Genomic DNA, 26,515 nt, shown 5'->3' with positions numbered 1-26,515 from the left:
TAGAAATATAAAAATAACTCACTCTCATACGAGAGAGATCTACATTGTGAGCTTGGAACAAGAAAATGTCAAACTTGTCTTCCGGACTTTGGCTCTCTGAAGCTCCTGCAGATTGTTTTTTGTACTAAAGTAAAAATGTCATCTGTGTCCTTGCAGTGTTCTTTTTATAAAAGCTTCATCAAGTCGGTATTTATGACCCGACCACGCTAGCGTTGTCAACAGTCTCCTGTGGTCTGGCTTATTACTGCTTTTGCGTTTATCGTGAAACACGTGCAGAAAGTGCTATATCATAGTGCGTTCCATTTGTACGCAGAGGTCGGAAACGCCCCCTAAACTAGGATTTCCGAGTTGGGAAGTCAGACAACCTCTGAGTACCCCAGGCTCGAAATCCAACATGGCTGCCCCGTGCATCAACAGTGGTGAAAGCTGTAGTAACATACAGTTATTAGCACTTCTGTCTCATTTGTGTCTCACTAAATCAGTTGTACACACAGTCCTGTCCAGCTTCTATCTGTGGACGTGTTGTTACGCTGTTTGTACGCACAAATAACAGTGTAATGCATTGCTAACAATGGCTAACCTGGCTAGAGCTATACCCCACACTGAAAAATCCAACTTGTAAATGGAACGCATTCAACTCGGGTGTGACGTCATTCCCAGCTCCGGCTTCCGAGTTCCGAGGTAAATGGCATCAGTGTCAACATTATCTCACTGCAGGTAATGAACAGTTGCCCGTTGCTCCACCTATACGTAACTTCTCTCTTAGGTTAGGGTGCCAATTCCACACTAAACGATACCTTAAAGGTCCAGTGAATAACGTGTTTAGTTGTTCATTATCAAAATCTGTGTTGCCCGTTCACAAACGTGTCCTTTTTCATGAATATTTACCACCACCATCAATTCCAATTATTCCTTTTGGCTTGAAATTTTACATTTGCATTCGCATGAACTGGGGGTAGACGCTCCATATTCTTGAAATACGTTAGCCGGTAAGGGACATACAGGACATACTGCTCCGGCTTTCGCGTTTCCTCTGTCACATGATAAACTCCCAGGTGCTGCTAACGCTGCTAATGGGTATCGTAGCTTCCCGGGCCCCTGGCAAGTTTGAAGAAGGAAACATGGAGGACCACACATATTCAAAATCCGAACAGGAGTCTTCTTCTTTGCCCAGAAAAACAAAAAGGAGATTGAAAAGAGCAAGAGACCGGCGTCAACAGAAAAAAAGTGTGAAGGCTACCGTAGCTGTAATATGTATTTTGAACTGCGTGGTGCGAGAGAGTTGATTGCGATATATGATCTCAATGCTAGATGGGGGAAATTCCTACACATTGGACCTTTAAAACTTGTTAGTTTGATAATAAAGCTGTGTCGATGTTTGGTTGCACCACGGAGACCTGAGGTTCATCTTACTCTGGTGTAAAGCTTTCAATAACAAAAATGTTGCAGAAAATGTTTTCACTTCCTGTGGCTAATCAGTGTCTTTGAACACTTTAGCTACATAACTGCAAAGAGGCAAAGGGCTAAAAGTAGCCAAAGTTAATCACCAGAAGACCAACCCTTATGTTAGTAGCACGTAAATTAACCATACAATTCCACGACAATCCAATGCTCTTTGAGTGAACCATACGTTCAAAAAGCTACGAAAAGTTAAGCACTGCAATATGTAATTCCTCGATTTTGTTGTTGCTGTATGCACCAATTTGACTGCTGTCTAAGAATGCAGCTGGCTGCTTAGGGAGGAGATCAGGGTGGATGCGTCATAAAACGGGGCGTTTTTAAGCCGCGGAGCAGAGTTCTCTTCCCGGGGAAAACAAATGACTTTAACCCAAGAAACGCATGTTCCTTGGTACTGTTTTAATCCAAACCAAGAACCTTTTTTCTAAACTTAACTAGTCAGTTTGGTGCCTAAACTTAACTTTCATCGCAGCATAATGCTCACATTTTGTCGCCTAACCTTAACCGTAATTTCTGCCGAAACGAAACGAACTCGTTCATGAGAATGGGTTGTACCTAAACAATTTTCCTATCACATTTTGAGGGACCAAGCAGGAAGGTACATGGAGTAACAGGTAGGTTTTGAAAAGGAGGGTTTTATTTAACCAAAAATAACTACATTAAACACCAAAAACAAAGTTCTGGACCCAAAAAAAGGCCAACTAAACAGAACTCAACTAAAGCAATTAACAGGGCCACGTTCAGCCCCGACTAAACGTAGCAACATGTTTTTCTTTTTAAACCGAAGCGGAGGTGCATTAAACACACTGTTTTGTGCGCAAGCACTCTGCCATTTTATTACCAAGAGTTTACATGCATGTCTCTGCTGATTGGGTATCACCTGGGACACATCCAATAAACGAGAGACACACACACACACACACACCAAACGAGAGAAAACACATCAAAGCAGTTGCACACCGTGGAAAAACGGTGAACACCAGTTTGAAATTGAACGTAACCTGACCTGAAACAAAGGGGACATATATACCAGGTTGAACACAAAAGGGTAAACTAACAATAGAACTAGTACTACAAATAACAATCAAAACAAAACAAACCCATATTCCAGAAAATACAAACCTTACTCAACATTAACCAAAACAGAATGACTTAATATAACATTAATCAAGTAGAAAAATCATCCAAAGAAAGAATAAAGGTCCCCCATGACACGGCGAGTAGTGGTAGTGTCCAATTAGGCCAACTCCCCTATAAAGCAGCTCTTTCTCCTTCTGCCACCGTTTTGCTCAACCAACTTTGGAACCCTCTCTAACCACGGACCCTCAAAATGGTGAGCTCAGAAGAAATCCAAGTTATAAAAAGCGAACTGACTAAACACAAGTAACTTAATGTGCGCGCTGCAACTTAATACAAATATATGCATGTGAAAAACCACGTGTCCTTTTAAATTGTTTGTAGGTAATACATGTTTGAAAGGACAGCATGTGTGTGTACAACGCGTCTGAGAAATGAAACCAACCAATCCTGAGGGGGGAAAAACAAATAAGCAAAGCAAATGTGAGCGCAAGAGGTGCCTACTATTTTAAGCTGGCTGTGTGGCCATGCATGCAGGCAGCCGTAATCCTGTACTCTACGCACTGTGCTTACAATTAGTTTTCTGGGACACGTGCAACGCATCTAATGATGCGTAAATGCGCACAGGAGCAGCAGCGGACTGCAGCTCCGTTCTGCTCTGTCTGCACAGTACTAGTAGTTGTGATGGACATGAATATTGCGGTCATGTGGCTTATCCCGTTTTGATCTTATTCGGGATATGTTTACATGGCACACAGATGAATCAGGATGTTCATATCTCCGTACAGGCTCGCTGACAGCTGGCTGCTCTGAGCGCATCCACCTTTATCTCTCACAAAACGCTTCAGTAAAATATTTTCGTGACCTGGCCATTATGATATGATAAAGATACGCTAGCGCTCTCATACACTAAATATTATAAGAACAGCTGATTACTAGCGCAGTAAATTGGTGGGCGGTTTTTGTGCATACTATGAAAAAGAATCCCGGGATGACACACAGTGATGGGTTATATTTATTTATAAGGTGAGCTAAAGCACTTTACACTAGTCCACCTTAAGTTGTGTAGCAGTGGGGAGGGCCTGAAAGTGTCCCTGCATTATTCATGGGGGAGGCAGGTCTATTACAGTAGGTGTGACCCAACAAAAACAAATGTAAGACCAGCTCTATGTGTGTCTGAGCTTGTTCCACACTCACACACACCAGCCTCCTGTCTCTGCACCGAGGACATCCCGGGGTGTGTGTGTGTGTGTGAGAGAGAGAGAGAGAGAGAGAGAGAGAGAGAGAGAGAGAGAGAGAGAGAGACGGACAGAGTGTCTAACTTCTCTGTTCTGGATCCTTTATTCCCCCTTTGTCTCTCAAGGTCGAGCCTCAGCCAGCCTCTCCTCGTCTCAACGGGGAGGAAGACATGACGGGCGCAGAGACCAACATGCGGCTGAAGCTGCCGATCATCTGCTTCATCCTGGAGATCATCCTCATCATCCTGTTCGGTGTTCTGGTGCAGTACGATTACGAGGTGGACGCCAGGGAGTGGCACAACAAGCTCAACCCTGGGAACAAGAGCCACTCTGAGCACAATGGCCATCCCGAGTCCAACAGCCACTCCGAGTCCAAGGTCCACTCCAACTATGACAACGACTTCTACTACCGCTACCCAAGTGAGTAGACGTCTAGAGGTGCAGGGTCAGAGGTTTCAGTGAGGTTCAGGGGACAGGATGCTTTGATTCCCAATCTGTGACTTTAATATGAATTTTTAAGTGTGATCAGGGTATTAAAGCACTTCACGCACATTGCATTTTCTTGTAAAATACTAAAAAGGCATTAACTAATCACAGTACAACTAATCTATCAATGTGTCCTTTACTTTATTGTGTTTTTTTTGGGAGAAAAGACATTGGGTAATTCCATTTGGTGAAGTCTGCATCGATGCAGGCTCATGGAAAGTGTGTACTCAAACCCTCACACCCTTTGAAATTCGACATTGGGACAACCCTAAGCCCTTACGAATTTCGCGAGAACGCGCACCAAAGTCCGTGAGCGTGAGAGTCCGGACTTTGGGATTGAGCCAGTGATTACAATCCCACTGATGCCGTTCCACCTCTATACCTTTTCAGGAACAGGATCATAACCAAGCCAAGAAATGTTGAAATAAATCTTGGAAAGTCAACATTTTCTTTCTTTTTTTTTCCAGTTTCTGTTGATTATGCAGCTTTTAGCCTCTAGTGCAAAAGCCACGATTTTAAACAATAATGGTCAAAGTCTTTAAATATAATCCCAACATCATGATCATGATTTAAGTTGTGATTAAAAAACAAAAAACAGCTTAAAGTTGTTAAATCTGGGAGGGGTGGTAACTTTTATTCCACCTGAAGCTTGAACTTTTGGCAATCTTAAGCAGTAGAACCAAATACTATAGTCCGTTTTTGTCTTTTTGGAGGGAACCTTTTCCTGTTTAATCTTTGAACATTGAAGAATAATCACATTTTACTGTAGCTTTTGTCTTATAATGCCTAAATTCTCTCACACTAACATGATGCTTTCCTCTCTTACACGCTCCCTGTGATTTTTACTGTAAGTATGCCCTTCTTATTGCATGCATGCCGCAACTCATTTACATATTCAGGATATATACATTTTCGTCGGGGAGGGTAATGTTGTGTTCTGTGTGAAGCGATGAGAAGCTGCTGAGCTCTCTGGTTTCCCTAATTGGGATGCGCCCCGTTCTTTCTGAGTGAACATTTTCTAGAGATGACTTCCAGTCCGCTGCCGTCCCATGGAGGCAGATCCATTGATCGTTAATTTCACGTTTTTTATGGATTGATGGTGTAGGAAAAAAAAACCTTTATTCCCTCACAGGCTAGAGGGGAAACATTGGGCGCTGATTACAGGCGGTAAAATGCTCATTACAGCTTGGATGAAATACATTTTCTCTCCATTTAAAACTTACTGCACACAAAGTTGTTTTCCGCGTTGATGTGAATGGATTACTGAATGGGCCTCACAGGCCTAGGCACCCGTTACCTGGGCGCCTCTCTCTCTCAGGTGTGTGGGGTGGCGTCCCGGGGCAGAGCAGACAATGCGGAGAATCTGGAGAGAGACGGAGGTCCTCTTCTTACTTAACATTGTTTAAATCTCCAACATGCAACCCCTTCGCCCTGCAGGCAGCTAACTGTCACTCACTGAACTGGTCACCTGAAAGTAAAGGATACAACCTCAGGCTGAACAACCTGCAGCGACATGAAGCTGGGCTCAGTTCACAATGTTCCAAAGGTGTTAATTACACAAAAGGATGTATGTGTATGTGTACTCTACATGATGTGAGAGTAGATGGATAAGAAAGGGGCTCTAGAGGAAAGGATTGGTTCAAGGTTGGTTCTGCAGAAAACCGAACAGTGTAACAATTTGTGATACAAATTCATGATACAATTCAAAACGGATGAGCGAGGATTTGTTCATAGTTTTCACAGAATGGAATGTAATGGATTCCAAACATTCAGTATTAATTTTCATCATTTTCAGATTCATCGTTTCCCATAATAACAATCTTCTCAGGTTGAAAGGATTTAGATGCATGAAGAATTAATCAAGACATTACTGGGGAACAATAAGGGAATGAATAAAAGCTGCACAAAAGGATTCAAATCCTTCACAAAAAATATATTTTTTCTAAATGTTTTGAAGACCATGTGGGAAATGGATGATGTTAGTAATTTATCTTAACTATTTTCGTAACTATTTTACAAAAGTGCAATCAAAATCCCACAAGAGCCGAAGTATCCACTTCTAAAACCAACACAAGACTGTCATCTGACATTGGCACGGAGACATGACTCCTACTGACACACATTGTTTCCGTCATGCGTGTTATGGCAGCTAGAAACACTGTAGGAGCCCGGAAACTAGAAATTCAGGTTCACAAACCTCCATGCATGACCTGATTTGTTAGATACTAGTCATTTGAATGGCGTGCGTGGGTGTGTCCATTGTTAAACGGACCGTAGCCCGACGTGCACCTCAAACAGTGCAACAACTGTGATACCCCTTCTCCATAAACAGCATGAAATCAAGGAGAGGGTTAACTTTTCCTAGGGGAGACACTTTGTTTCTCATTCTATGCCCCCAGAATCGGTACTCGTTCCGGAACTAATCCCTGTCACTCTCTACCCCACACACCCCAGCGTAAAAACACGCCAGCCCTGCTATTCTCAAAGATATCCGCTAGGACGTCGCAGACACCGGCGCACAAGTATAAACCTCAGCGCACTTACGTAGGCTACGGCGTAAGCGCAGCGTGGAGCCTCCATACAACCATAAATCCGCCTTTTAGGCAAGCAAACTACTGTCAAGGTCAGCTAGACCATGGTCAGGATCAAAAGCAGCCAATATTGATGGTTGGTAGAGCACAGGATGAGACCTGCAGTTGCTTGCGTCAAAGTCCAACGTTTAACCTACCCAACTGTCCACTTCAGCCCGTTTCCTAACATGTTTTCATATAACAAACCACAATTCTGCTGTTACTCCGGACAGACAAAGTCCTTATCTGCCCGGTCAAAAGATGATAAACGTACTGGAAGTTAGTAGGTCAACGGCTTCAGACAATCTGTAATCGGACACCCTAACTGTCACCGGAGCAGACACAGAAGTGCACTTTCATGTTTCAGTGCTGTTTACACAACCTCCATCCTCCATCCTTACTGCACGCTTGGAATAAACCGTACAATAAACAGGCAAGTTCACACTCTCCAGGTTATCGGGCAAACTTGTTGGTGGTTTCAATGAATTGTGTGTCCTATACGTTCCTGTGAGATAAAGATGTTTTGTCAACTGGAAATATGCCTCACAAGTCTCATGTGCAGCAGATCACCTGAAGTAAAACAGAGGTCACACAACAACCTATGGGAGCGTTTTCCAGGGGAGGACCGTCTTAATTGTACTGTGGGGTAGTTCAAAATCAGGGACACAAATTTCATAACCTTACTTCCTGCTTTGCTCCCGCAATAATTATAAGAGGCCATTAGAGGACGCCGCCACTTTAAACGTTAATATGAGACGTAATTGCCGATTTAAACAAACTACCTATAGGAGCGTTTTTCAAGGGGGTCTCAATTGAATAGTGGGGTAGTTATATTTATTTTTTTACAAATTTAAGTTACATTTCATCTTAGCCTGTTTAATCAGAATAACAAAATATATTCTACCTCTTTGCCAGAGTGGCATCCAGCAATGCTGATATTTTCATATTTGTTGACTTTTTAATAACCTAACCCCCAAGGCTGTCTTTTTAAAAAAGAGACCCAACTAAGAAATTCTTTAGCACAGATTTAATCAATTTTACTATCCCATGATAGTCAAAATGAGCTTAAATACAACAATCTCATTTTGTTGAAATTCCTGGCCTGAAAATGGTCAAATTTAATGAGAACATCAGCAGTTATTAGTTTAGCTTCATCACAACTCAAATGACAGAGACTCTAATTCTGCCAAGCATTCATGTCATTGCTTTGATTGTATGGGGTCCTCTGGGATATCAGTGCGTGTATCTGGGCCAAAATGCCAACGGGGACACTGGCAACACCTCCGGCCGGCCATGCCAATGAACGGTCACCATGGTGACAGCAGCCACGGCACAGTGCAATATTGTTTGTGGTAGTTTGGGACAAATAAGGAGCGTTAGAAAGCAGTGCTCACAAACTGTTCTAACCAAGACAATGAGGTTGGAAGTGGACATCAGTTTGCACTTTGAGTCATTTACATGGTGGACCAGCTATATTTTGGCAGTAGACTCGGACGATAATTTCTTTAAGGAATGAGTTTCTAAACATGTGCCAACCAATGCCAAAAATTATCTGGTTCCAGCTTCTCAAATGAGATGATTTCCTGCTTGAAAATACTTCAAAGTAGTGAGCCTATAATTGAGCCTTGTGGACCTCCGCTTGTGTAATTAATTTTTCACTCCTATTTCATTTCATGTTTTTGGTCAACATACTCTCAGCCCTTTTGCCTTTTGGGTCCATTTTGCCTCTTCACTACATGAAACAAACACAACTAACAAAGAATTGGTCCCTCTGACTTATGAACTCCATATTCTCAGCTAGTGTTCTCTACGTTGTGCAGGTTTCCAGGATGTGCACGTGATGATCTTCATCGGTTTTGGCTTCCTCATGACCTTCCTGCAGCGCTACGGCTTCAGCAGCGTAGGCTTCAACTTCCTGATCGCAGCCTTCTCTCTGCAGTGGGCTACGCTCATGCAGGGCTTCTTCCATGGAATGCATGGAGGCAAGATCCACATCGGGGTGGAGAGGTATATAATCATACTGTACATGTATGAATGCCCACACACCACTGACACATACTATACAAACAATATGTTGACCATGCAAAAATCTGTAAACTACCTGGTTTTAAGTGGTCTTACATTTTAGAGCAGGTCTGCAAACATCCTGAGACATGTTGGAAAGTCCACAAAGGCACAAACCAGTTACACTCTCTTTTTATACATGCAACTTCAAAAATGGCCATCGAGTTGAAGCGAAAACTTCTGACAGAACATTATACATTTTATTTTGTCCATGCCCTACTTACTACCTACTGTAGTAATGTGTTCATCAAACTTGGTTTCTTTCAGTATGATTAATGCTGATTTCTGCACCGGCGCTGTGCTCATCTCATTTGGAGCTGTTTTGGGGAAAACCAGCCCTGTCCAGCTGCTGGTCATGGCGATATTTGAGGTTACACTGTTTTCAGTCAACGAGTTCATCCTGCTGACCGTTCTGGGGGTGAGTTGCAAAAAACACATACTGTAGCAGTAATTGGCTAAATATCTCCATGTGATGTCTGTTGTGTGATCTGCAGTGCAAAACAGCACAGTCGGCAAGAATTAATTAACAGCAAAGATTAGAAAAAGAAAACACACTCGCTGTTCATAAAATATCATTTTTTCAGCAAATATTGTGGCGATCTTTGTTTCAGGCCAAGGATGCCGGAGGCTCCATGACCATCCACACGTTTGGAGCCTACTTTGGCCTTATGGTGACCCGAATCCTTTACCGGCCCAACCTGGATAAGAGTAAACACAAAAACTGCTCAGTCTACCATTCTGACCTGTTCGCTATGATCGGTAAGTCTACAAACGCTTTCCAGAAGATTGTTTTTCAGTTTTAAGAGCAACTACTCCCAGGTTAAAAATTCTGCTTGTGTTGCAATCGAGTGGTTGCTTCATGCTCTGTCCAACCGTTGTAGTTGAGCAATTCAAAACATACAACTGCATGTTTACATCACAGATGGGTGCCGTGGGTGCGGTTTGTCATCTCCATGTCCCTCTCTCCCTGTCGCCGCTGTCCATTGCTCCGTCCTCTGCCTGTCCCGTCTCCCCTTTGCTTTCCTCCCGAGTTGGGGAAGGCATAGTCCGATGGGCACACTGTGTACCAGGCCCTTCTCTCATTTGTCATTAACACTCCTCCCAATTTACGCGGCATGGTTACGTGCACTGATGCCATTTACACACTGCAGTGAGCGATGTACTCTTATTTGCATGGAGTGAAAGGTAGGGTCAGGTGTGGTACATCATGGGGGGTGGGGGGATGGTGTAATTTGTGTTGGGTCAGAGCCATCTGCTAGTGATGGGGTGCCGAGACTGAGAGCTACATGGAAAAATACGCACCAAACAAGCCACTTTGAAATGTTGCCGTTTTCATGAATACAAAAGTTGGGTGATCCCACCCCCTAGACTAAAAAACATTGGGTGACCCTCCCCTCATCACACAATAAAAAGACACGACCCTCCCCTATTTTCCTCCGGTTGTCCATTCCATTAATACCGAATGGTCCCTTACATTGGTTTTGTTTGATACCAAACAGAAGTGTGGACCAGAGTCATGGGATTTGACCTCAAGTCAGACTTGTCTCATTAATCTGATGACTCAACTCAAACTGAATTTGACTTTGTATTAACACCAATGATTCACGACTGCTGGGATTTTTTTGTCCACTCAAATCCTTTAGATGAAGGGTTAAGTTACTTAAGAGTGTGTGGCAATTAAGTCTTATTTTCAAGACAACAGATACATTGCATATCAATCCGTAAACAGCCAACCACATTGTGTTAGCTGCAGGGAAGGGCGAGTTTGTCTAGCCCAGGAACCAGACGAATCTGCAAGCTCATGTTTCATTGGCTCTGGCAGATACGTCTGGCCCCCCTCACATTCAGACAGATTTCCAGCTGGCCAGGCCCCGGTTGGACCAGTCTCAACCGCTTATCTCACATAGGGCGGGTTTAAGATGATGACTGACAGAAGAGCGTCATGCTGACTGAACGTAGTTACCGAATATTACTGGCACTACTCATGAACCTCAGATCAACTGTCAAAGGGCGATGCTGATCACATATGAATCAAAAGTCTGTGACTGTTCTGCCTATTTCTCTGAAATGTTTTCAGAAACCCATTTTAGATTACTGTTTTTTTGTTAAGTATGTGACCAGTTAGCCATTTGTTTCAAAAACGGACCAAGCCAACTTGCATGTGGTGTTCAGACCTACCTCGCTCCGTTGCTCTGATTTGTTGTAGGTCACGTTTCGCTGCACTGTGTGGTTGTAGGTCACGTTTCGTCCGGAGGTGCAGGTGCGCGTAATGACTTGTTTAGCACACAAACAAAGTTTAGCCCTCTGACTTGACTTACGACTTGTTGGTCTTGTTTTGTTACTTGAAAAACAATGAATTTGTAACATCTCTGATCCCAAATACAAGTACAAAGAGTACTGGGAAATGGGGCTGGATCTCATCCCCTTTTTAACTGGGATTTACCTCAATTTAAGTCCTGATGTCGTCATCCAAACTTGAATGTAAAACACAAGCTGGCTTATTAATCAGCAGCATGTGCTCCTTTCAGAGACAGCCGGACTTGTCAATATTAGATCGGTTCTCCTCATTTATAGTTAGATAAACCAACTGAATGCTGTCCTAACCGCTGTGCTTCTCAGGTACCATCTACCTGTGGATGTTCTGGCCCAGCTTTAACTCTGCCGTCACGGCTCATGGAGACGACCAGCACCGCACAGCCCTGAACACCTACTACTCCCTGGCAGCCTGCACTCTGTCCACATACGGCATGTCCGCCCTCACAGCACACGACGGCAAGCTGGACATGGTGAGGACACACGATTATGATTTCAACAAGTCCTCCAAACTTTACGACGATATGAGACGTTTGTTCCTACCCTCTAATGCGACCCACAGGAGTGTTTCATTAATTATGCCCCTAGTGGTGGCGGGAGTTCAACCTCATATCTAAACAAGAGAATGTAACGGTTGCAGTTTTGAACGTAAAGGTTGAGATTTTAAATGAGTTTTAAACTGGTCGCAGTTAGGTTTAGGCACAACCTGGGTACCAGTAGTGTTCTGGGCGGTTTTGATCACCTGGTGCAGAGGTTCATGATATCAGCTTGTTTTTCTCTTCCTGTACTTCATCCTATTATCACTGGGTCTTTGGCACAGAAAAGCTACGAGTGTTTGTTGTACTCTCCTATCTGGGATTTCTAGAGGAGTTCCAAAGTGCAACGTACTTGGACTTTTCAACTTATGTGCAGCATGCAAGATTTAATGTGACATTGCAAAAATATTTGAAGTTGGCTGATGATAATATTTTCTTCACTCGGTGACCTTTAAGCCACAGTGATCTAGTTTGTCTTTAATTGTTGGGGTTTTAAGATTTATTTATTTAGATTGGGACAATGTACATTAATCATAATTTCTGTAAATGCGCCAGTGTTATCCAGATGGTTAATTTTCAGCTGTAGTCCTAGTTACGTGGTGGGAGGAAACCGGAGCACCCGGAGGAAACTCATGCAAACACGGGGGGAGAACATGCAAACTCTTCCTGGACCGGGGATCAAACTCTTCCTGGACCGGGGATCAAACTCTGCCCAGACCGGGGATCGAGCCTACTTGCTGTGAGGCAGAAGTGCTAACCCCTGAGCCACCTTGTGGCTTTTAAACTGCTAGAGTCGGCCTGTAACCGGGGCCATTGTCAGGACTTTAGGTCACAAGTCCAATTCTCTTAATGCATCCCGCCCGGAGACCATAAAAAGTCTCCACATCTTTTAAATTAGATTTTATTTTTTCCATACTGTTTTTATAAGCGTTCACTCCAACAAGTTCTCCAAACCATACGTCAATGCAGGTTGTTTATTTCTCCCTCTAATACGACCAGGCTTCAAAATTAACATTTTCGTCTACCAGCCAAATGGCTAATGAATGTTCAAATATTACCAGCCATTCAATAGATTACCATTGGTTTTTTTGGCTGGTGAGTGAAGCAAATCTACCAGCCACTTGCATATTTCACCAGCATTTGGCTGGTAAACGGTGCTAATTTAGAACCCTGAATACGACCCACAGGAGAGTTTCATAAATAAGCGTGGCCCCGAGCCGTGGCAGGAAATATGACCCAAAGGAGTGTTTTCCATCCTCGTTTGTAAACCAGATAACGGTCGCGGTTTTAAACGTCCTATTTATTTAAAGTATTTTTTGTTGTTGTTGTGTCCATATATTGAGGTAAAAAAAAAGTTGTTATATCACAAAATTCCAAGGAAAACTAACCAGGAACTCAATATGCTCAATAATTCCAGGTGCAGGGCTGTAAGTTTTAGTGTATTTTATGCTTAATTAAAAGACATTAAACATGTAGCAGATGAAGTCTTACCCTTGTGCTTCTCTTTAGGTCCACATCCAAAATGCTGCCCTGGCCGGCGGAGTCGCAGCAGGAACAGCTGGTGAAATGATGCTGACGCCGGTCGGCTCCATGATCGTTGGTTTCTTGGCCGGCATCATCTCTGTTCTGGGCTACAAGTACCTCTCAGTAAGGATGATTCAGCATTTTATGATTAAGTCAGCGATGATACTGACACATAGCGGCAGATCTTGTGGGGGAGGGGGGAAAGGACTTTGAATGGTTCATTTTCAGCTAATAGGTAAAAAAAAAAAAAAGATTCTATTAGTGTCTCAATTGTTTCTGCTGTCGGATATCTGTGCAGCAACAGGGCAATTCAAAGTGCCTCTGCGTTTAGGGAGCGGACTGTGTTCAGCAGATCCATAAAGTCCAGTTTCAGCAATTCAGACTGTAGTCATACATTTCATTACCGCTGCAATCCAACACGATCTGCTGTACCACTCACTGCCTCGAAAATGTAATGTTTCCACTGAGAGCCACCTTTACAAAAAATATTAGTGTTCATGAAACCGTTGGATAGGGCTGTGCAATTAATCGAAATTTAATCGTGATTATGGTTTTGGGTCCCAATGATCACAAAAACAGAATAATCTAGAGAAACAATTATTTAGCTCATTACGTTTTGCAAGTAAACTCTTATTTTCTCTTGTGTTCTGAATGAAAAAATAGTTTAAATAGGAAAAGTATTGAGGCAAATTTTTTTCACTGTTTTTTTAAGTTCAATAATTACATCTTTCCAGAAGTCAACGAGTAATCGTGTCAAATTATCGTGATTTCAATATTGACCGAAATAATCGTGATTATATTTTTTTTCCATAATCGAGCAGCCCTACAGTTGGAGCTGCAAAGATGAATTGATCAGTTCTCAACTTTGAAGTTAATCGCCAACTTCTTTGATAATAGATTATTCGGTTTGAGTCATTTTGTCCTATATTCTCTGATTGCAGCTTTGTTAAATGTGAATATTGTTCTAGTTTCTTCTCTCCTCTGACAGTAAACTGAATATCTTTTGAGTTGTGAACAAAACAAGACATTTCAGGACGTCATCTTGGCCTTTTGGGAAACACTGATCCACATTTTTCACCATTTTCTGACATTTTAGAGACCAAACAACTAAGCCATTGACTGAGAAAATAATCCACTGATTAATCGACAATGAAAATAATCTTTAGTTGCAGCCCTGATAACGGATAAGTGTGTAAAAATGAAAGGGATTTTAGGCTGTGATGTTCCTCCTCCAGTTTTATCCACAACAGTCACACATAATCTGCACTGTCTCTTCTTCTTCTTACAGCCCATCCTGGAGGAAAAACTCAAGGTCCAAGACACCTGCGGGGTTCACAACCTGCACGGCATGCCCGGCGTCCTGGGCGCTATTGTGGGAGCGGTGACTGCAGCCGTGGCAACTACTGACATTTATGGAAAGGGGTAAACATTTAATATGCGCCGTCTCATTCGCTTGAATGGGAAAGTATGTCCAAACTTTTGACTCGTACTGTATCTAAACCAGAGAACGTAGTGGTTTTAAACACACTAACGGTCACAGTTTGGGCACGTTAAGGCACAAAAACTACTTGGTAAAGTTTAGGAAAAGATTGTGGTTTTGGGCTAAAATCACTTACATGTGAAGCTGAGCCGGATGTAGCGGTTTCTTCCGGAAAGTTACCACTACTACTTTATCACCTTACTTCCTGCTTTGCTCCCGTCATAATTACTACGGCCACAAGAGGGCCCCATCACTATTGTGAATATAAGGTGTAATTGCTGCTTGAACAAACAACTTACATGGCCGTTATCTCCACATTATCCCACTCACAATTTTGTTGTATGATTCCATGTACAATGACAATGATGTTTGTGTGCATGTCTGTGTGTGTGTGTGTGTGTGTGTGGGTGTCGGTCTGTGTGTCGGTCTGTCTGTGTGTACTTAGGGTATATGAATGCAAAAGCCGAACATTGTTTAAAATCAACCATCGATGTTCAGTAAAACTCTGCTTTCGGCTCAGTGTCACCTCAAGTCTCTGCTTTGGCTGCACACTGTGTGCATTTTCTCTTAGGAGTTACAAATGATATTAGCCCTCGGGCATGTGTACCGTGAGAATCCGTAACTACTGTTTACAGCAGTGGTTAGTCTCGCATTTCAACATTTTTCAGTTTGAGTTAGATAATTTCTGAGAGTTTTACCGCAGGAGTTTTCTCAGTTGCAGATAATATCGCTTTGACATCGTTGACAGATGGCTGCTTTCTTCAGGCTGCTCTCACATTCCTCCTTTAGTGCAAAGTCAACATGCAAGGACCTGCTAAAAAACCCTAAATATGTAGTGTCAGTGCAGGCTGTTCTCATGAACCATTCATATATCACCAAGAAAAGCAATGCACTGCAATTCATCTGTATTCCACGTTTTTATTACTTTATGCACCACATTGACTGCCACTGTATAACTTGCTCAGGGCCGCGTTGGGAGGAAGTGGGGGCGGATCGGTGGGTCCTAAAACACAGGGCTTTTTAAGCAGGGGAGCGGAGTTCGTGCCTTAGAAATTAAGGGCAAAACGCATGACTTTCACCCAGGAAATGTGTGTTCGTGTCCCGGGAGTACTACTTAAGGGGACCGGTGTTTTAATCCAAACCACAATTACTTTTCTAACATTAACTGGTCATTTTGGTGACCCATGGCGATCACCTTTTTGTTGGCTAAACTTAACTGTAAAGACCTTAACTTCAGAGGTGGGAGTAAGTCACACGTGCAAGTCAACAAGCGAGTCTCGTGTCGCTGTGATGAGACTTGAGCAAGGCTAACGCTAGCGATGTTTATGCTAATAGCCTTGACGGTCTCCCCTCTTGTTGCACATGCGCATGACATACGTCACGACCAAACGTTAGCGATTGGTTATGGCAGATCCAGAGTGGCTGTGGGCAGATCCAATAGTTTTAAACTTCAGAGTACCCGCCTTGAAGGAAGTTAACACTTGTCAATGGAGTGAGGCCAGAGTCTCTGGACAAATGAAATGGACCAGGGTCTGGTAGGACCAGGCTACAATAAATCAACCAATCATTTGAAAAAACAAAACAAATGTTACTTTGTATTACATTAATAAAAATTCAAGTAATCTGTCAAGTCTCAAGTCTTGAATTCCAAGTCGAGTCTTTTATCAATGCAAGTCTCAAGTCCTCAAATTTGCGACTGTAGTCAGAGTCAAGTCGTGCGATTCGAGTCCCCCACCTCTGCTAAGCTTAACTGTCATGTGACCAGATGGCGTAATTTCGTAGGACATCCTGCAAATTGTAGTGCAATAAGTTTTCGTTCATGACAATGCGTTGATCAGTGTTATGTAAAGTCAAGTTAGTTACTATGTTTTCAATTTGTTATCGGAGTTTAAACCCTAACCCTTGCCAGACTAATCCCTGTCCATATATTTCTGAGATGTATGTCCATATATTCCCTCTTCTGTGTTTCAGTATGGAAGACGTGTTCCCGGATGTGGCAAAAGGAAACATCACAGCGTCTTACCAGGGTGTCCGTCAGGCCATTTCCCTCGCTGTCACCCTTGGCATGGCCCTGGTGGGAGGGCTTATCGTCGGTATGTGTCACATCTTCATTTATAGTTATCCTGATAAAGAACTCTCAGACTGGACATTTGAACAACATAGAGTAAAAACAACACCGCATTGATTCAGAAACAAAAGATAAGATGTAAAATCTGGGCTTTGATTATGGTTAGGGGTTTATTAGAGGTCTTGTTTCAAAATAACAGCTGTTTAAAAAGCACCTCAGTAACTGGATTTCAATGTGAATCATGACACCACATTGACATACAATCCCTGAAACACTGCTAAAATAACTCCTTTTAAATAATATTTAGCCTTTAATAAACTTTGACGTCTACATGAATCAGCACTTGCTGGGAAGATTCATTGAAAGAATTATTTTTGTAATTGATTTATTGTGTAATGAGCATGAAGGGTGCTACTTTTTCAGCTGGCAGGATTCTGTCTTTTGAAAACTCTTTTCATTGTGTTTTGTTGAAGCTCTAATCCGCTCATTCTTTGCCGTACGTTCTCCAAACGGAGGTCATTATAGGAAAATATGAAATACCAAGTTGTCTTCTCTCGCACAGGTTTCCTTTTGAAGCTTCCCATCTACGGAGCTCCTCCTGACACAATCTGCTTTGAGGACAACATCTACTGGGAGGTGAGTTCCACGCAACCAGATGTTAACCCTTTATTTTACCCGTCTGTAGTTTCTGAAACATTTTCCTGCTAATTCTCAAGAAGTTGAGTAGAAGGCAACACACACACATCCCCCTCGAAGATCCTTTCTAAAGTTAAAAAGAAAATTCCCGAGCACACTTTTCCACGTCTGCATTGGTTTTAATTTTCTTTTTTATTTGGATGTTTTCAAGACATTCCATGGAACAAGTTTTGTAATTTGGCTATAATTACAGAGAGACAGTGTTCAGTTAGTACACGTCCAATTAAGTCTTTTTTTTTAAGTAATTAAAAACATCAACTAAAGAGTCTTTAGTCCGAGCGCAGAAAGGTCAGCTGAACATGCAATAATGTGACTACAGATAAGCCCAATACAACACAGGCGACTGTCAATGGAGAATAAACCCCAGTAATATTTATTTGGGTTTAAATTGAACCATTCTGTCAAGGAAATTAAAATGTTCCCTATAATTGGTTCCAAATGATCTAGCTCTGTCCTGGAAATGAAGTAGGGACTCATGCAATTCTTATTGGTGACGTTTTATTTCCTAATAGTTCCCCAATAGTTTCCTGCAAAGAGGCCTGTAATGGTGTAGCCTTTACCTAATTATTGGGGAAAATATGGACTGTGTTCAATTGGTGCATTCCCAATTAATAAATTCCAATTAAATGGGAACAATCAAGTCACTGCAGATCAGCTGAAAATGCAAAAAATGTGACATTTTTCTACAGGCAAGACCATACATACCATTCAATAGCTATAGATAGATATAGATATCTAGATAGAGAAAAAACTTTCCAATAATCCGCATCATGAATTATTTAATTCGGTTGAAATGTTAGGAAACTTGTGTTATGAAATAAAGAGCTATAAAATAAAACGTCACCTTCGAGACATTTTGCAATTTAGCCTGTTATTTAGGTGACACTGACTTTTAAACACCACAAAGAAAGTTTCCAGTTTCCTAAGTTCTCCATATACAGTAGCTTGCATAAGTTTACACACCCATGCTAAAGTTGACTAAAAAGAGGAATACAAAAAATCTTTTGGAAATTGAACTTAATGCCTCAATTTAACAAATTAGGAAAAATCCAACCTTTAAGGACACCAATTTTCTTTGTGATTGACTAATGTATCGTAAATAAATAAATGTTCTTCCTTAAAATACAGGGGGCATAAGTCAGTACACCCCAATGTTAAATTCCCAGAGATTGGCATGGGGTACTTTCAATAAGATCATCTCTCAATGCAAATCAAACCAGCAATTAGGCTAACTGAAAGAAAACCATGCCAGTCTCTAGGTATGGTGAAGGGTATGTGATGATGTGGGGGTATGGTGAAGGGTATGTGATGATGTGGGGGTATGGTGAAGGGTATGTGATGATGTGGGGGTATGGTGAAGGGTATGTGATGATGTGGGGGTATGGTGAAGGGGTATGTGATGATGTGGGGGGTATGGTGAAGGGTATGTGATGATGTGGGGGTATGGTGAAGGGTATGTGATGATGTGGGGGTATGGTGAAGGGTATGTGATGATGTGGGGGTATGGTGAAGGGTATGTGATGATGTGGGGGTATGGTGAAGGGTATGTGATGATGTGGGGGATATGGTGAAGGGTATGTGATGATGTGGGGGGTATGGTGAAGGGTAGGTGATGATGTGGGGGGGCTATTTTAATTCCAAAGGCCAAGGGAACTTTATCAGGATGCATAGTATCCTGGATCCATGAAATAACTGGCCTTTAAAAATAAGAAAATCTGCCTGCCTATATGGGAATTTAACGTAGGGGTGTGTGTACTTATGCCCCCTGTATTTTAAGGAAGAACATTTATTTACGATACATTATTCATTCACAAATAAAATTGGTGTCCTTAAAATTAAGGCATTAAGATCAATTTCCAAAAGATGGTTTGTTTTATTCATCTTTTTAGTCAACTTTAGCATGGGTGTGTAAACGTATGCAAGCCACTGTATGGAGAATAAACTTCAATAATAAATGATGATTTAATATGTATCTGGGTTTAAAAGAGGCAGGTCTTTCAAGGAAATTCCTTTTTTTTTTTATCAAATTACGTAGGTCCTTATGTATTGTTTTAAAATGGAACATTTAAACAAATGAACCTTCACCGTCAAGACATTTTTTAATTTACCGTGTTATTTTGGTGACACCGTGGCTTTTTAAACGCCACAAAAATGAAGTAGGTGAAGCATCTTATCCAGTTAAGTCCTCCCAATGTGGCGTTAAATGTGTCGACCACCAGATGGCGCCGTCGCACTGAGAGTCAGCGACTCCGTGACTGGTGCTGATGAGACGGTGCTGCTGTCTGACCACCAGGTGGAGACACTTTACCACCACATGATGTCACCAACAACCATTCGGTCATCACAGGCCGTAAACATAAAACGTATACACAAATAATTAAAAATAATACATGAAAGTAATAAGTTAAACAAACTAATTAAAAAGATACTTAAGTAAAGAAGTGACAGACTTTCAAACTACATTGATGATCATGACAGCAGGAGTTCTGCAAAGTTTCAACGTGGAATAGTTTAGGACATGGTGTTGATTTGGAAAACGTTGCTTTGCGGATATGGAACTTACCTAATAAAATAAAGAGATTTACAATATTACATAAATTCCTATCTTTACATTCAGAATATGTCCCTCCTGGGTGATGTCACACCTTTTCACGTCATTTAAATTTCCCCACAATGCAACACACACACACACACACATCTGTGTCTTATTATTCTTTTTTTTATTATTTTTTTTTTTTTGTTTTTTTGGGCTTTTTTTGAATTTTTTGAAGGAAATATATTGTGTGATTTATTGTTGTATTGTTTATTTAATCGGCATCATAATTAGGCAAAAATACCCCCCAGTAATGAGCAAGTCTACTTTTACAATTAAAAACATTGCTCAACATTATATCGTTTGACGCTTTAACTGTTAATTCATAAAAAAGTTAATCATTAAAGATAAATGAAGTACACTGAGCTAATAATTTCGTAACCCCTTGAAATGTTTTTTTTTCCATGTTTACTACTACCTCTCTTTTTAATAAAAACAATAAAAATAAATACTGGATTGATCCTCTGCTTGCATAATAAGTAATTCTTTGCTGCAGTTTTTCATCCTTAAAAAAAATCTTTTTAATATGCATCTGAACAAAGGACAAATGCACAATACTGTACATGCAGCAGCTACTAATGGGCACCTCGAAAAGCGACAGGACTGTATTCAGTCTGGAAGATGGAGGGATGTTTGAGGGCAGATGGGGTCGTAAAAGTCTAGAAACTCAATTATGTCGGTCTCTGTCTTCCGGTCTGTCTCAGGTGCCTGGGGACGAGGAGGAGGACCATCAGGATAAGGCCACTGTGAGGATGACGGAGACTGAGAGGCTCAACGCTTAGACGCACACATAGTATCTTACACACACACAGACAGTATGTTACACAGACAGTATGTTACACACACACAGTATGTTACACACAGACAGTATCTTACACACACGCACATGCAGGTCAGGGTGACGGGGATGTTGATGAATTTGCTTGTTTTGTTTCACTCAGTGTGTGTGTGTGCGTGTGTGTACACACACACACACACACACTCACTCTGAGGTTTTAACATCCTAGCACTCGTTTGTAAAAAAAAAAAAAAAAAAAAAAAAAAAAAAAAATACTAATTCAGCAGCATTGTGTTAATTTCTTCTTCTGCCACATGTCTGTTTATGTGTAAAACTTAAAAAAAAAGAAATAAAATGTAAAACCTCCCTTCCAGTATAGGGATGATGTGTCATTGACAGCTTTGGCCACTAGATGTCGATGGAGAGCTGCGTCGCTCTGTGCTACACGCCTGCGAGTGAAAAGACTGCATTGGGAAGGGATGGGTCTATTTGTTGAAAGATGCTGTCTAATTGTCCCCTAAACCAGACCGAGACACGGTTGCAGAATCAAATTTATTTTTTTTGATATATATATATCAGTTTTATCTTCTGGATTTGAAGTGATTACATTTTTCATCTTAGTGATTAATTACAATAGAAATGTCGTGGTCGGTTCAGTTATGTCGCTTTTGCATTATTTCTAAATGCCTAAATCAGATGGCTCGCATGATGAAAAAAATGAAACGGATGAAGTGTTTGAAACACAAAATTGGATTTTTTGGGAAAAATAAATTTATTGTCATTTGGCATTAAAGGGACTATTAAATTATGATGACTGATAAATGAAAGACAGCCGGTCAGAGATCATCATAGAGCACAGTATTGATAGATTCATGTGTTGTTTTTCTCCTTTGGAAGTGTTACGGTTACTGTTCAGGGATTTATAATGAAGTCATTTTATAAAATGTGAGACAGAGGCAAGTGCAATCAAGTCTCTGCTGGTTATGATGAAGGCCAGTCATTATTAGTTTCTTCTTCTTAAAGGCTTAATGACTGCGTAGCAATCACGGCAGAAGGGGTTAATGCCTCAAATCCAGATGGGGGTTTGTCTCTCACTGCGTAATTTACAGTTTCACTTTCGGGATCAAACAGGCGACGAAAGCGGGTGTCCTTGTTAGATATGGTCTCCTCAGGGCCTCCGTATGAGGGCTGATTAATGCCGAGGATGAGGAGGAAGAAAAAGAAGGGGGAAAAAATGCATCAACCAACCATTCACTTGAATGGATCTACCTGGAACTAGAACACTTGCCAGACTCCTTTGTCATTTTTAACCTCTCAGGACACGGGAGTTGCTGCTCTACCGCTGCCTCCATCGGTTAGTTTGCGTTATTGTGTGACTTTGGTTTTATAAAGGGTTGGTTCGAATTCACCAAAGTTGCACAATAAAGCAAACTAAGCGACGGAGGCAGCAACTCTTGTGTTTCTGCGAGGTAAAACGACTTGTTTTTGTCAAAGGAGTCTGGTGGCTTTGAAGAGAGCGGAGAGAACCGCTTCAGTTCCTCGTCGTGAAGGGCCGTCTGACGAAGCAACTTTTAAGAGACATGGAACTACACTTAAGGAGTTATTCCATCACGACTGACAGCAACTGACCAATGTCACAGATAACCAGCAACATTTTCTTTTGACAGGCAGTTTTTGTCCCATTGAGTCCCCATTGAGAATAATCATCATCCATAAATCCCACTCACAGTGAATCCAACACATTCTCACTCTCCCCTCATTGTGTAAAATACGGACGCTTGGTTCATGTGCGTTTGGAGTTTGTTATTCACGCTAAAAGTCTCCTTTAGCAACGGGACTCTTGGCGTCTCTTTTGCCGCTCTGGGTCGGGACGTACTGGACAACGTGCAGCACAAGAACGGGACAGTTAGGCCTCCCGCACGCTGCCTGGGTGGCGTTTCTGTTGCCTGTCGGCTGCGTGGCGTTTTCTGCATTTATGTCAAAACCTAGACTTTCAAACCTCAAAATGTCATTTATTAAATGCATTTGTGTCAAAATGACAAACCTCTTTTCCTATATTCTATTTTGCCTGGAAACGCTTCCAACACGCTTGCGTGTCGCGTGAAAAAATAGGCGTCGGTCCTATTTCTAGCAGGCACGCGTTTTCGTGAGACGTGCGTGTCACGCGAGCATTGAGCAAGCTCTAACCTGTTAACATGGAGCCGAAATATAAACGGACACGCTCACGCCACGCAGCCAGTGTGCAGGAGTCCTTACGTTTAGGAAAATCGTGGGTGGGGTTATAAAATGTAGTTTTCTGTGACGCACGGGACAAGAACAGGACACGAATCCCCGGTCTCCTGGGTGGAAGTCCTGCGCTGTTTGACCCATCCACCACCCCGACCAACCTCCTTACGGTCTTTCACACCACTCGCTACCGTTGTCGCTCTTCATACTAGGTCGTCTTACAAGCTCCGTGGTCGCGCCGCTGCTCTGCCTGGTGCGTCCCATACACACGCTAAATGGTGGTTTTTTAGCGTCTGTATCGGACGCCAAGAGCCACGGCCCATGCGGGTTGGGAGTGAGCGGGTTGGGTAAATCGCATGGAAAAGAAAATCCGGTAACACTTTACTTGAAGGTATCTACATAAGAGTGACATGACACTGTCATGTCACATTAACCCTAACTCTAACCATAACTTGTCATGACAAAACAAGTGACACTAAAAGAAGCGTTATGTCATAAACGTTTTTGGCTTGTTTATGACACGTGTCGTGTCACTTTTATGTCGATACGTTCAAGTGTAACCCAAAATCCTTTTTTAAATTGAAATCTTGTCTCCCAGTCATGAAAGTCAGACTTTTTCTTCAGCACTAAAATTAAAGTTGTCTGCTCCCATGGTTACAGAGGAAACATTAAATGCAAACTTAATTCAGAGCCGCAGTTACTTTGCCGACTCCGTGGCAGCATTAAACTTAATAGGAACTGTGTTGCCAAACCTCAATTCATATTCATTTTCATATTCAGAAAGGAAGAAAAAAAAAACTAGAATGGAAAATCAATATTATCTTTATCTTCACCAAAGTAATAAATGAACTTAAATCACTGACATACTCCACACATAATGGGAAGCATTTAAAGTGTTCTCAATCCTGTGCTGAGAACTGAAAATGTTGCTTATTTTTATTTATTTTTTTATAACCCAATCATGTCTATCTCAGCTTATAAAACTGCATGTTTTTTGCCATTTCTCATCTTGTGTTCTATTAACATCTGTTTAACATTGGTAAGCAAGCTATTAGCATACTTTAATGATGTCCTTCCTGTTTGCCTACCTCTCAGTGGCATTAATCGCCCCTCATATAGAGGGCCCCATGCAGGCTGCAGGGGCCTCTTCTGAAACACACACACGCACACACACATTTTAGTGATAGTATCTCGGCGTGAACAGGCGCCGCAGTCTTTTCCCAGGAACGAGAAGACAGGTGGACAGCTGTTTACTGAATAGGCGCTCGCACTGAAGAGCTTAATTGAGCTTCATAGGGCTAATTAAAATGCAGAGAAAAAAAAAATAATCATGATTATGGTAATTATTCTTTTGTCTAATGTGTCTTCCGGAGATGTGCTGTGTTTGGCATCATACCTGCAATATGTTGGAGGCTCTGAATAAGGGAAAAAAATCTATCTTTTTGCAAGTGTGTACCACAGCTATCATTACACTAGATGAAATGCTAATTGTTTTAATTTCTATTGCTTAAGATGTATTCTGCAACGGGCTGGTTTAATGACTGCATAATAACGTCTAATTAAAGGCTGCAGAACAAATCGTCTTTGAGTTTGACCTGAATTCTTCACACAGGGAAGTGTTTAGAACAAGTTTAATGTATACAAACCGAGAAAAAGACTCAAATCCAAAGGTTGCACTGTAACGTGTTCAATCTTAAAGCAAAAAAGAGGGACAGACTAGATATCGAACACTGAGGTCATGTCCTAAACCTTTATTTCGGGGATATTTTTTTTTCAATCTGTCACTATGTGTAACTTCCAATCTTTGGGGAAATCAGGTGTGGAAACAATCGTTTAGTTTATTGTAAGGATCCCCATTAGCTGACATCAAGACGACCAGCTAGTCTTTCTGGGGTCCAAAGCAACATTTAATCAGACAATGTTAAGACATTTCATGACACATACAGAAAAGAAAAACAAACTATAACAAATATATAAAACAAAAATAACAAGGAAACAACCAGAAAAAAAAACCCAAGAAAATAATTTATCTAAAAAAAACTAAATTACATTACGTTAACTGCTACGATATTGATCAGTGACTACATCAACTTTTATTTTGAAATCTAGGCTTCAGTTCCAGTTTTGTCGTATCTTTTTGTCATATTTCATTGCGATACTTTTGAGTTTTTATTGTCTTTCTTTGCGTGTGGCTCAAAGAAAATCTTAAATTGGATTCATAAAATAAAAATGAACGGTGACTAATACACAGTACTTCAACATCAACATGTATGTGCATATTTTGTTAAGCATTTACATTGAAAGAATTATACCATTTCACTTCAGGAATATGTGTGAAATAATAGCAATATATATTTTTTTGTATTAAGAGAAACTTCTCATCAAACAAAACCCTGAATATCCTCCCAGTTTTTTGTAAAATCCAGCCTATGACCCTGCTTGATTACTGTAATTATACATGACTGCCCACTTTCCTTCAGTAGAATATGACAAGTAAATCCAATGTGCTCTTGACTGTATCACCTTACTTCTTCTTTTCATGTGGCCCTCGAGCAAGGCACGGCATGGGAATGGTGCTGATGAGCGCCTCGGGCTACACGGGCTTGTACTAAGCAGCTGTAGCCTCCTGTGGCTCAGCCTCCAGCTTGTATGTGATTGTTGTCCGTAACACGGCTCTGGAGGGGAACATAATGGGTTAATAGGCTCCCTCAGGATCTCCCCGGGCCCCTCTGGGAGCCCTCAGCCTGCGCGCAGCCCCGCGGAGGCCGCAATGGGCCGAGACCGTAAGGATCCCACACACTGACGGGACGTCCAAGCCTGATTAGATTCATACCTTTTTTTTTTTTAAATCTTATTTTTTTTTGTCACTTTATGTGGAGATGATTGTGATCAATGTCGGCTCAACCCAAGTAGATTATTACCTTTAAGTTTAATCATGAAAGGCACCCTAGAATCACCGTTAAACCAAAAGTTCATTAACTAGATGTGGTGTCATTCTTACTATTTGTTGCAGAAAATAGGGCCATCACTTACTGTATACGGGCATTAATGTTAGTAATAGTGCAGTTTAGTAGTCAACAACGTCCGAGCCTGATTAGATTCATACAAAAGAAATTATCTTTTTTTCAGTATATGTGGAGATGATTATGATCTATGTAGGCTCAATCAGAGTGCTTTCTTACCATTAAGTTTAAACCCAAAAATAACCCTAGAATCACTGTGAAACCAAAAGTTCATGTGGTGACATTCTTACTATTTGTTGCAGAAAATAGGGCCATCACTTACTGTATGTTAAGATATATCAAAATGTTTTTTTTTTTTGTAGCAGTAAATGTGATACACGTATGGATGTAGTGTGAAGGACATTAACAAATAGTGTAGTTTAGTAGTCAACAACATCCGAGCCTG

The 26,515-nt window shown here is 41.4% G+C and overlaps 1 protein-coding gene across 2 annotated transcripts; it reads left to right on the top strand.

The window, feature by feature from the left end:
• Positions 1-2,689: 2,689 nt before the first annotated feature.
• rhbg (Rh family B glycoprotein) lies at positions 2,690-21,154 on the top strand. Of its 2 annotated transcripts, none has more exons than XM_039806234.1 (11): positions 2,690-2,791; positions 3,899-4,193; positions 8,650-8,836; positions 9,161-9,311; positions 9,505-9,652; positions 11,513-11,679; positions 13,252-13,389; positions 14,555-14,688; positions 16,718-16,839; positions 17,377-17,450; positions 20,808-21,154. In XM_039806234.1, the coding sequence occupies exons 1-11, from the start codon at positions 2,789-2,791 to the stop codon at positions 20,883-20,885; spliced, it is 1,497 nt and encodes a 498-aa protein (XP_039662168.1). In that variant the 5' UTR covers positions 2,690-2,788; the 3' UTR covers positions 20,886-21,154. The 2 variants fall into 2 exon arrangements, with proteins under 2 accessions (XP_039662168.1, XP_039662169.1); XM_039806235.1 differs by lacking the exon at positions 2,690-2,791 and adding an exon at positions 3,756-3,772.
• Positions 21,155-26,515: the final 5,361 nt, after the last annotated feature.

The sequence above is a fragment of the Perca fluviatilis genome, chromosome 7, assembly GCF_010015445.1.
Source record: "Perca fluviatilis chromosome 7, GENO_Pfluv_1.0, whole genome shotgun sequence".
NCBI classification, from domain to species: domain Eukaryota; kingdom Metazoa; phylum Chordata; class Actinopteri; order Perciformes; family Percidae; genus Perca; species Perca fluviatilis.
This window is presented reverse-complemented; position numbering and strand designations above follow the sequence as displayed.

Excerpts from the sequence above, each read along its gene's own strand:
- rhbg (XM_039806234.1), top strand. Across the intron at positions 9,653-11,512 it reads TGACCTGTTCGCTATGATCG|GTACCATCTACCTGTGGATG; the intron begins GTAAGTCTACAA and ends TGTGCTTCTCAG. Across the intron at positions 16,840-17,376 it reads GGTGGGAGGGCTTATCGTCG|GTTTCCTTTTGAAGCTTCCC; the intron begins GTATGTGTCACA and ends TCTCTCGCACAG.